General features: G+C 31.0%; 1 protein-coding gene across 1 annotated transcript; it reads left to right on the top strand.

Annotated features, from left to right (window-relative positions):
* The first annotated feature begins 1,972 nt into the window (after positions 1-1,972).
* CtsL1 (cathepsin L) lies at positions 1,973-11,266 on the top strand. Its single transcript, XM_088265638.1, has 7 exons — positions 1,973-2,016; positions 3,856-3,955; positions 6,018-6,217; positions 8,849-9,011; positions 9,667-9,872; positions 10,019-10,217; positions 10,584-11,266. The coding sequence occupies exons 2-7, from the start codon at positions 3,863-3,865 to the stop codon at positions 10,743-10,745; spliced, it is 1,023 nt and encodes a 340-aa protein (XP_088121764.1). The 5' UTR covers positions 1,973-2,016; positions 3,856-3,862; the 3' UTR covers positions 10,746-11,266.
* Positions 11,267-12,428: the final 1,162 nt, after the last annotated feature.

Below are 12,428 nucleotides of genomic sequence, written 5' to 3'. Positions count from 1 at the left end.
TTTAAATCACTCAATTGATCCGGTCATTAAGACCAGATCAATTGAACTATGTATATTTTAAATTATTTGCTTTCATAAAGCTCCTGGAAAATTGTCGACAAGGGGCATAATTTTCATTACAAATTGTACCTGGGACGACGACTGCAAATAATAATAAAAAAAGTCGGTACCAAAAATATGGATCAACGAATCTATTTCATTCAAAATTATGATCCGATCACTCAATCGCTGTATCTGAACCGATTATTATTATCGGGTCGTTCACAAACGACTCAATCTCTTATTATTTTTTGTCATCTCATCAAAGATGAAGAAGAATATGGAAGTCTGGGCATTTACGGGGCTTACGACCGTCATAGGCTGGTTTAAGTGATCACTTTACACACGTGTAACATTCACCAATTCTACCCATTATTGTAAAGTGATCACTTAAACCAGCCTATGACGGTCGTAAGCCCCGTAAATGCCCAGACTTCCATATTCTTCTTCATCTTTGATGAGATGACAAAAAATAATATGAAAATAACTCCTATAATTGGAGATAATCCAGATTTTGTGAACAAGTATTTGGACACACTCAAAATGTTGTAGACTCAATCTCTATTTGGTTTTTGTTTTAGACCTACTAAAAGTTTAAAAAAAATAACTACTAAGCATTCACGTTTTTAATCAAGTTTATACAGAAATTCTAACAAACAATATAAAGCACACTATTAAAATTGTATTTTCAATAGTTCTTTTAGGCCAACTTACTTTCTCGATATTTCATTCGACTATGGACGTAAATAATACTACACTAGACATCTGTTGGTGCAAAATCTCCCTACGAAAATTCATCACGACGTAAAAATATAGTGGAGTGTGACATCTATCGTAACAATATGAGTTATTTTATCCAATACCATGAAGTTTAATATATTCTACCTCCATCTATTGTTGAAAAATAATACTAAAAGCTTATCTAAAAAATACAAATTCACTACACGTACGACATCTGTCGGGAATAAAATATAATAAAATTAATATTACCAACCACTTTTCATGAAAACATTCTCTATGTGTACGACATCTATCGGGAACTGAAGGCAGCAAAATAAATTTTATTTGCAATAATGTTTTACGATGTATGACATCTATCTTGAATCGAAGATAATAAAATGAATTTTGTCGACCACTTTTATTTATTAATTCATGATACGAACGACTTTTATCAATATAATAAAATAATAGAGTATAATAAAAATAATATTATAAACAAATTCGTATTGATTAATACATGATGTGTACGACACAACATCTACCGATAAAAAGGCATTTAAAATGTTTATTTTTTTTAATAGCTAGTTTTAAAATATTTTATTCACTGGGTTATCAAGCCAATATTTCGAAATACAGATTTATATACATTTTTGGTGAGTTTTTAATCAGGTTAGACACAAAAGGAAACAACTAAGTAAGCATACATAAACACAAACATAAAATTTTTAATTTAACAACAAAATATATTTCTATTAAGTAAATAATATACGTAGTATTTGGTTATAGCGAGTAATTTAGTACATTACAAAGATGACGCACAATATGATAAGAAAAATAGAAGACACTGGGGGCGCGGAAAGCAAATCGGTATTACTGCGTAAATCAAAATCTGCAAATTTTTGGCACATACACAGCATTTAAAAAAAAGTTTTTCGCAATTTTTTACCAAGTTTGATCAAATTGTTTAACCAAAATTTGATCAAGAAATCATTGTTCTGCATTTAAATGTTCGATTTACTCGTTTTCAATTATATCATTGTTAAGAATTAAACTGTACATTTTTTGGTGAACGGTTTTTGGTATGAGGGCATTGTGTGATGAGTAAGTTATTTTTTAAATATTCTGTATATCAGCTGTCATGTGACCATGAATCGGGTTCGTAGTGCGCATGCTTGTGTTTCTCATCTGATTTCTGATTTTCTGAAATTTCATCAGTCACATAAATCGTTTCGTCCTGTGTGCACGCTGCCTTCGCTCGTAAGTTTGCCAATCCTTTGTTTTTATTTTCTTCTTCATATTATCATTACTAAAAACCAGTCTATATTAACCTTTTGTTTTAAAATATTCGTTTCATAAATAATTTCAACATTTTGTAAATTAAGTAAGTGATTATTATCCCAATAACGGTTGAATCAGTTATTGTTTGTTGTAACAAAACGTCCGTTATTTACGCGTTTTTTGCGTCTCGCGTTCATTTTGTGCTGGTAGACGTATTTTTCGTTATAATTTATTCTAAACTTGTTTTCGAATTGAAGTGTTGACATTGAAGTTATCACGATTTACTTTGTAAATATTTTCTTTTGTCTGTTGAACGAACTTCCTAGATGACCTACCCTACCTACCTAACGTCAAATCGATATTTTTATCGTGCCTCTTTTAAATAAATTATTTATATCGTTGCCATTCTAAACAAGAAATGACTGTTTTTAAAATGATTCATTTTTATTTCATTGAATCATAGTCAAAATATTAGCCTTTGTCCAATCAAAACAATTATTTCATTGTTGATACCTATATTATAAACGTTAAGGCCTCAAAGGCCTCGTATATGTTAGCATTATACAATAAACATGAGCTAGAAGGAGTATGCAAGTTTAGTTGCCCTAGTCATTATTGGTATTCTCCATTTCGTACCTACTTGTCTAAGGATATTCTATTCCCTCTCCTATACAGTAGTTTTTTATGTTGATAAAACAGATAAACATGCTTTCCATATTTTTCAAACAACAATTTTGTTGGTGTGCCTTATCATTTAGTTTTTTTTCTTTGTTATAACACAGATACTTTGACCTTTCATTAAAAAATATTAACAATGAATAAATAATTAAATATCCGAGTGCTGGGATTCGATATAAATGTTGACGTTTTAATTTCGTAGTGTAGATAATGTTAACTTTGCTTCTATTTGGTAAAAAAAGAATAATCATTAAAAAAAAACTTAATAATTTTTTGACAATACGGATCCACAAGGAGTTTCAAAATGTCATTATAAATAAAAGACTGAAATAATGCTAAAATTATCTAAACTACGTATTTAAATCAGTAACATTTGTATGGAATCCTTGCTCAAGTACATATATTTTTCGGACATTTCCTTATCACATGATTATGATCCTGCTTGTGGTTTCAGTAAATTAGCATGTAATATGAAATAAGTGTGCATTTATCATTAAATTTAGTGACTCTGCCTTTTTTATGTGACAGAATATTAGCAAAGTAATATTTGAATTACTATGTTTTACCCATTTTAAACATGAAATTCAATGTCATTTTCCATGACTGAATTAATGAATTTGTTTATGCTTAATGTCGTAAATACAGAATTGTCAGAATGTGTGTGTGTGTATTTGAGAAAATTATTCTTTTTACTACACTACACTAAATATCTTCTTATCCTCGAAAAACTTTTTTTTTTCATTTCTTGGAGTAAACTTAACACTCACGGTAAAATGATGCGGAATGCATCAAAACATGTGTCACAACAGATTTTATAGAAATAGTGGTGTCTACCAAGTAAAAATTAAATTAAAAATGGATAGATATTACCATAAAGTGACTGCTGAAACAATTAATGAGGAAATAATTTTCCCTATTTATTGATTATATTTCTTTAACTATTTCATTGAAAATAATATTTGGGAAAAACTGATTTTGTAGTTTACTATCATATTTATTTTTGTATTTCATTGAAAATAATATTTGGGAAAAACTGATTTTGTAGTTTACTATCATATTTATTTTTGTATTTCATTGAAAATAATATTTGGGAAAAACTGATTTTGTAGTTTACTATCATTTTTATTTTTGTATTTTCAGATTCAATATGAAGTTCCTCATATTCTTTTTTGGTATTTTGGCGGCAGCCCAATGCGTTTCCTTTGTGGATGTTGTAAGAGAAGAATGGACCACCTTTAAGGTAAAAAAATATCTTTATTTCTTTTACATCTGTTTTTGTTTTAATATCAACTTCAATTACTAGCTCCAGCTTGCTCGAAGTACTAGATAAGCTATAAAATTGTCCTTTTTTATCTGATCTAATAATTGGGAATAAGTTTTCATTCGTTATGATTTTGGTGATGTTTTAATGTAACAAATTGACTGTGGTATTCGTTACTTTTTCTCGGTTTATATTTCTTCCCAGCGAAGTTTTTTTTTATGCCAAATTGTCATTTTTATTAGGAACTAAAAATACACAATATGCAACTAAATTTTTATACTGATTGGCATAGTTAACTTTAAGTTATCAAATAAAAAAACCAAATTAAGTAATGGCTTCTTTTAAAGAAGTCATGATTTAATTTAATCGCCAATATCTAAATTAGACTATATATATAATGTATTCTGGACAATCAAATCAAAAATATAAAAAAACAGGTCATAATGCTACATAAAGCAAATACATATATAGTTACAATTTTGTCTCGATAATGAAAGTATGGCTTTGAAAAAAATTAAAACTGTTTATTTATAATTTTTTGTAGCTGATGGATTACCATTGAAAAGATATTATTGTCTTCTTTTGCCAATATCAAATTAATTTAAAAATGCCAGTTGGCCAAATGAACAAAATTGAATTTTTTCTAAGCTTTATCATTTGATTTCCATCATTTTGGTTACCTTTGAGAGTGAACAAATTTTATATAATTTTTATAAAACTTTTCCGATGTTCTTAAACTGAAGTATTTTTCCAAAGATAATAATTATCTCCCCAAGTAACTAAGTCAACATTATTTAACGACTATTTGGCGATTTTAAATAAAATATTTGCCCATAATATCATTATAATAAACACATTATTTATCAGAATAATGTTATTTGCAGATAACAATGAACTTTTGACTTCGTTTTATAGCGTCACGCGTTAGGTTATTTATCTGCAATTTCGGAGTTTGTTTCCGAGAAACCAAAATGAATTTTAGCACAAACAACATGGGACTTCATATTTGTTATTATAATAAAGTTTCAGGATCGAGGTTTTTTTTTATGACAATTGTTTTTCTTACTCCTCAAATGGTAATTTAATATTCAAAGGATTAAAAACATAGTTATAAGAATTAACATCTCAAATTGGAATATTCTGCCCACATTGCAACCTCTGTTTTGTTGGTTTACGAAAATATACAAATGAATGATAATAAGTCCAATAGTTTATCTGTAGGAAAAACATGTACTCAATATAAATGTTTTATTTTCATATTATGTAGGTCATTGGCAACATACTACGCCCTCAAAAGATTCATGACCCATTCAAAGTAATCATTCCATACAGCAATTTGAATGTTATTAACAATCACGCTACTAAAATTTTTGGAACTTTTAGATATATTGATCAATCTCGTGACACATAAATAAAAAGTCTCTGCCTAATAAAAGCTTTCCTTGATCGAACATAGATGGCTGTTGTGAACTCATATATACTGTGTCGCGATATTGATAAATATATCTAAATGTTCCAAAAAAATTAGCAGCATCATAGGTAGAATTGGTGAATGTTGCATGTGTGTAAAGTGACCAGTTATCCAGCCTATTACAGGTTGTAAGCCCTGTAAATACCCAGACTTCCATCATTTTATAGACCGGCCTTTCAAGTTCGTGTTTCTCAGATTACACTTTTTGGCGAAACATAGATATGTATCGTATTATTTAATGTGTGATTTTTTTGGGCTCTTTAGCTATTGGATACAGTACTAATTTTGTCCGCCTCCGTAGCGTAATGGTCAGCACATTGGGCTACAATACTGAAGGAAATAAATAAAAGTGATTTTTTCACTCTAATATTTATTCAATATCACCCTGGACTGGTACCTGAAGCGGAGGGTTGATCACCTTTCCTTCGTGTGTTAACGATCAAAATAACGTTGATCGTTAACACCTGAATTTATATGATGCAGTGCCCTATGCACCATTGGGGTGCGGATAAAGGTTTGAAGGAAGGATGGAAGGACTAATTATACGAGACTGTTAATTTACTCTCTTAGGCGGAACACAGCAAGAAGTATGACAGTGAAACCGAAGAGAAGTTTAGGCTCAAAATCTTCATGGAGAATAAACACAAGATTGCCAAACACAACCAGAAGTTTGAGATGGGACTGGTTTCCTTCAAGCAGCGACTTAACAAGTACGGAGACTTCCTGCACCACGAGTTCATCAGCACGCTCAATGGCTTCAACAAGACTAGGTAAAAAATACATTGTTTTGTTTACCTTTTTTTTATTAACAAAAAAATTATAGTTTATAGAATACTCATAGTTTTAAAATACTAGCTTGAAATGTTAATGAGAGAAATTTTAATTTGATTTGTGTTACTCAAGTTCGGCATATCATACAGCTTAGTATGGAGCACGCCGTACATATGTGTGTATAAATATATGGCTACATGTATGTCTAAATAAATACAAGTGATTTTTCTGATCACCTTTACTTCACATAATTAATGATCGCAATAACACTTGCGATATGTCAATGCGATACAGCGCCCTAAATAACCATTTTGTCCGCCTCTGTGGTGTAATGGTTAGCGTGTTTAGCTACAGCGCTAGAGGACCTGGGTTCAATTCCCAGAGGGGGGGGACAAAGTAAATATTAGTGATTTTACACTCTAGTATTTATTTCATACTACCCTGGGCTGGTCCCTGAAGCACTAGAGTGATCACCTTGCCTTCATGTAAGTAACAATCAAGACAACACTGCGTCAATACGATGCAGTGCCTTATGCACCATTGGGTGTGGATAAGGATTAAAATAGATTAGATGACTGTTAGAAAAAGAAGCTATGATTACTAAACCATTAAATGACAAAATTTTCAAGCGGCCCATTTTACCCAGCTTCAATCATTAGTTTTTTTTTTTGGAATAATTCATGAAATTCTTTGATATTTTTGAAAACATTTTCACTTCAACAAACTTATCAGACAATAACATTGTGTTGGACAAATAATACGGATTTAAGGCAATGCCCTCTTGGAACAAAGTCTTTTAAACTAGACGTATCACCCTACAACCAGACACATTTCTCTTGTCACCAGTTATGTGATTGAAATAAATAATCAATTAATTTCTCTGATTAATGGATTGTTGAATCATTTTTAATACTTTTCTGCAGTAAATTATCTTCTATTCCAGTTTTTCTTGTATAACAATATTAAACTTTTTTAGGTCAGACATACCATTTTATTTACGCTTATTTTTATTTATCTTTGCCATTTAATTTATCTTTTTAGAACAAGTTTGGTTTCACCTATAACCCTAACCTAACCCCAACCTAGATATATGTGCTATACACACACCTAGATACGCAATCCTTGACCAAGACTTCAACGCCTCAATGGCTTCCTAGTAAACACACTGCGTAAAAATAAACACTAATTGAATAAAGACATGCACCTTCTGCGTAGTTTATTCAATGAAAGTCATAATAATAATAATAATAATAATGATAAATTTGGATAACTTATATAGCGCCATTTTCGTAAAAAAATACCTCAAGGGCGCTTCACTGTGAATGAATTGGGGAAAATATTATGGTGGAAATGATTTAGCAAACAAATGTGTTTTTAGTCTTTTTCTAAAGATCATCTCACTCTCACTATTTCTAACCATTGGTGGAAGAGCATTCCACGCCGTCGGTCCTGCAACAGCAAAGGCACGCTATAGGTTTATATTTGGCATCAAGTAATTCAATAAATATTTTAATGTTATAGGTTTATATCTGGCATTGGTTAATTCAATAAATATTTATATTAAAAGCATAAAACCTTATCCCCTGTATATATGATTTTTCATAAATATTTTTTATAACCCATCCATAATTTTATCAACAATATATATTTTTTTTTAACCAAGTTACTATGTTCGTAATTGGCATATCAAAATAATTCTGGCTTTTCGCTTGTGACTAATTAATTATTAACTATTATTCATATCAATAATTTACGTGATTCAATTGTCAAATAGTGTTGCATAAAACAATATTAAATTTCACGTGTATCAAGCATATGACATACGTTTATCATACGTTTATCTCAGTAAACGTGTGCTCGAATATCAATTTATCACTGAAACATGTATTGATTGTTTCTGCATACTCCATCCAAGTATTTCATCCTGACTCACTGGACATGTGGTTTGATAACGCAGCAGACCTTGATAATACAGAAACCAAATATTTCTTGATTCATTATCATGAATCAGTCGAGCAAATAACAATATGAATGCATTTCCCGTAATATCCTATTCAGAAAGAATGTTTATAAAAACAATTTTCAATACAATATCTGTACTCAACTTTTTTTATATGGGTGACTAATTTTTAATTATATATTCACCTCTAACAAAAGTCTTCCCTGAGTACCTTTAAAAATACATAGTTTTGTTTTTGCTAAAATGATTTAATATTAGTGTTTTCTTCCTTAAAATAATGCTGACAACATTTTTTCTCAATTCTAATCAATAACATTTTAAAACTATTAACATTGTATTTATTTTTACTAAATTATGTGGTAAAATGTATTTTAAATACCAAACAACTAAGTGTAGGTTTAAAAAAAGGTAATATTCAGTTAAGGCAGTAATTTTTTAATAATGTTTTTGTCAGTAAAGAATCAGTTATCACATAATGTTTTTTTGTCATATTGTGTTTGACTACAAAAAAAATGTAGGATTAAGTACATAATTTATGCATAATTTTTTTGCATAAAAATTTTTGCTCCCCACAATTCTGCCCTTTGTCTTATGGTTTGACATTCTGTATCAGAAAATTAAGAACGAATGTGACTAATATTGTAAAATGATGGTTATTGTTTATATTCAGCCCTAAGATGCTGAACGCCAAGATGAGCACGGACTTCAAGGGAGCCACGTTCATCTCCCCGGCCAACGTGGTCATGCCCGAGAGCGTGGACTGGAGGAAGAAGGGCGCCGTAACAGCCGTCAAGGATCAGGGAAGGTGCGGCTCCTGCTGGTCCTTCAGTGCTGTAAGTATTCTCTAGGACTTGCAAATTTACTAACCACAAAATATATTTGGCCTTTATTTTAATTTCTAATAAATTTTAGGTTTTTAGAAAAAAGTGTGCGACGCCGGTAATAAATTATTTATGCTGCAGCATTGAGAATATTAGTTACTTACTATTATTAATATTATCCATTAATCTCACAAAATCATGGTGATATGCCCTGCATTTCGGGTATTAGTCCAGGTATGATTATATTAAATTGATCAATGGTGACTCAGAAAGAGAATTTTAGGATAGTCATTATTTAAACAGATGTCTGTATAGTGTATGAATAGTAATCCAAGTTTTAAGAAAAAAAAAATTACAATCCTAGCATCCCGGTCCAAGAAATTTAATTTTGAATCTCGGGTACACTAAACCGTACATAAAAATATCTGATAGTCGCATACACATTTGTGTAGTGTCACGGACAATTTGTCAGCCGCACTCAAGAAGTTAAAGAAGTTTATTATTAGCACATTTTTATTTTTAACCCCTGGGAATTAAACATTGAACTTTTTAACATAATAGTTAACCACTTCATCGTGGAGAGGTACAAGATATACTGCAACTATATAATTTTAAGTCTTTTATATATATATGAAATCTTTCATTAAAATAAATATTTTGTCATCAGACTGGCGCGTTGGAAGGACAGCACTTCCGCAAGACCGGAGTGTTGGTGTCCCTTTCGGAACAGAACTTGGTGGACTGCTCCTCGGCTTACGGCAACAACGGCTGCAACGGCGGGCTCATGGACAACGCCTTCAAGTATGTCAAGGACAATGGAGGCATCGACACTGAGAACACCTACACGTACGAAGGCATGGACGATAAGTGCAGGTAGAATACAGTTTTTCCTCAAAAGTTCATATGGTTTATCGAGGAACAGGACCTCAAAAATATTGTGTACAGAAATTGGATTGTATGTTTTCAGTTTCTCAGTTACGTATAAAATAAATTTAAAAAAACACACTTTCTTTGATCAGGTACGATCCCAAGAACTCTGGAGCTACCGACGCCGGCTTTGTGGACATTCCCGACGGTGACGAAGAGAAGCTGAAGGAAGCCCTCGCCACAGTAGGTCCCGTCTCGGTGGCCATTGACGCCTCCCAGGAGTCCTTCCAGTTTTACCACGACGGAGTCTACTACGAGCCCCAGTGCAGCTCCACCAACCTCGACCATGGAGTAAGTTCTCTTCATTTCCTATTGCTAATTGCTCCTAAGCCGTCTCCTCTTGAATACAATCCAAGGCTCAGGGACTCTCCTTCCCAAACTTTGGAAAAAGAACTTTGAATAATTATAATACTTTAAAAACTTATTTATTTGAAATTGAAGAGACGAAAATTTGAACACAAAATATGGTTGTTAGAATTAATAACCATATACTGAATTTATGTAATAACTTTATTTCTCCCAAATTAGACACACCATAGCTCGTACAATATTAGTGTTGACCCTTTCTAAAACATTTTTTAAAAAATTATAGTTTTTACAGTTTTCCGTAATATCACATAGCTGAAAATGTTTTTAACTAATGTGATTCAATTGTAGGTTCTAGCTGTCGGTTTTGGTACTGATGAAAGTGGACAAGACTTCTGGATTGTCAAGAACTCTTGGGGAGAGTCATGGGGACAGGAGGGTTACATCAAGATGGCGCGTAATAAGGAGAACCACTGCGGAATCGCCTCGTCCGCCTCATATCCCCTGGTCTAACCGCCAACGGTGTGCATTAACAACTTTGCGACATTCCTAATGCAACTTAGATTTGTGCGTCTGAATGTGATTAGACTCTTAATTTACTGATCATGGATATTTTTTTTAATTACTCTTAGTGTGTATAATTCTTATCGGGGTCATAATTTTAACAGGTCACTATGAAACTAATGATAACTTACTTGTTCAAACAAAATGTGATATACATAAATATATTTAAGTCACAAAAATTCTCCAACTGGAGATTAGAATTTAATTTAATGTAAAAATCTCTTTTCTTTACATATTATTTTTTTACTGTAATAAAATATTTTCTTAAATAATTTGCAACGCAAATTTATAATCTCAGAACAAAGTTTAATTTTGCTGTCTTATTATATAAGTATATTTTTCTAACGAGATCTGTGACAATATTATAAATAAATTTGTACACTTTGGAAAAAATTACTCATTTTTCATTTTGGATTTGATTTTAGTATATATGTTTGTTCGAATAAATGTAATAAATAATTATAAAAAAATTATTTATCTTTATTTCACACAATCCTAAACACAACTCAACATGAATTACATACATATGTATTAAGTTTGTAAATAAACTTCAGCACAAAGGTAAATAAAACTTCTTTTTTATATATAATATTTAATTTAATAAATTACACAACCATCTACTTAAAACTAACATTAAAAACTATTTTAACTTAAATATTCATAGTATAAAGTAATGATACATAATTTTCTGGCCCGTTAAATATGTAACATTGTACATAACAGTTGGCCGACTTTACAGAACCATAACGGGTAACTGAAGTTTGTCAAGAAATTGGCACATTGAGAAAAATAATACTTTTCTATTCATTATCATTGCTTTTCAGTTTTCAACTCTCTTATGCTATTGCAATATTTAACGTATCTTTAACATTCGCCTGGATATACAAATTCCGAGAATATTAGATATCTATTCTCTTGAACTAAGATATCTTTACATGTTAAAAAGTTATTTACATACAAATTTTTCTTTTATTCAAAAAGAAATCTTACATTTATTGATGTTCTGAAGATCTTCTGGATATTCATTCAAAAACCAAATTCATTTTTAATTGAAAATTCAATTGTTATTCGTACTTATGCACTTTAGGTAACTAAATATAAGAAAATGCAGACCGAATTATCAAAGTAGATCACAGTGTAGTGACTCTGTAGTGCAGTGATTAGGTTCTGGGTTCGGTTCCCAGGGTGGTTAAAATACGGAGATTTTTTACTCTTAACATTTATTTCATCCCTGGATTGGTGTTGTAGCACAAGACTGATCACCTTGCCTTCGATTAGTTAACAATCAAGTTAACATTGCGGCAATCTGATGCAGTGCACTATGATTTTGGTGTGGATAAGGCTTAGAAAAACTCGTTTTCACTATTAACTCGTTGAAACATTAGTCACTTCTAACAATGATATGTAATATAAAACTGAATTCAACGTACCTATCAGGTTTAATTTTATTATTGCTTTCTATTTAATTATATTTTTAATAAATCATGCCGAGAATCACCCATTTTTTTACGTAATTATGTGATGTTTTTATATATGTACTTCAATCCCTGGAATGATGCATTAACTGAAACATTTATTTTTCTTAAAATCCCATGAGGATCCTTGCTTTTAGCTAACATAATGATTAAAAAC

The sequence above is a fragment of the Brachycentrus maculatus genome, unplaced genomic scaffold, assembly GCF_059751285.1.
Source record: "Brachycentrus maculatus isolate JH-2025_06_01 unplaced genomic scaffold, ASM5975128v1 h1tg000255l, whole genome shotgun sequence".
Classification (NCBI taxonomy): domain Eukaryota; kingdom Metazoa; phylum Arthropoda; class Insecta; order Trichoptera; family Brachycentridae; genus Brachycentrus; species Brachycentrus maculatus.
The sequence above is the reverse complement of the archived record's forward strand: the minus strand, read 5'-3'. Positions and strand labels throughout refer to the sequence as shown.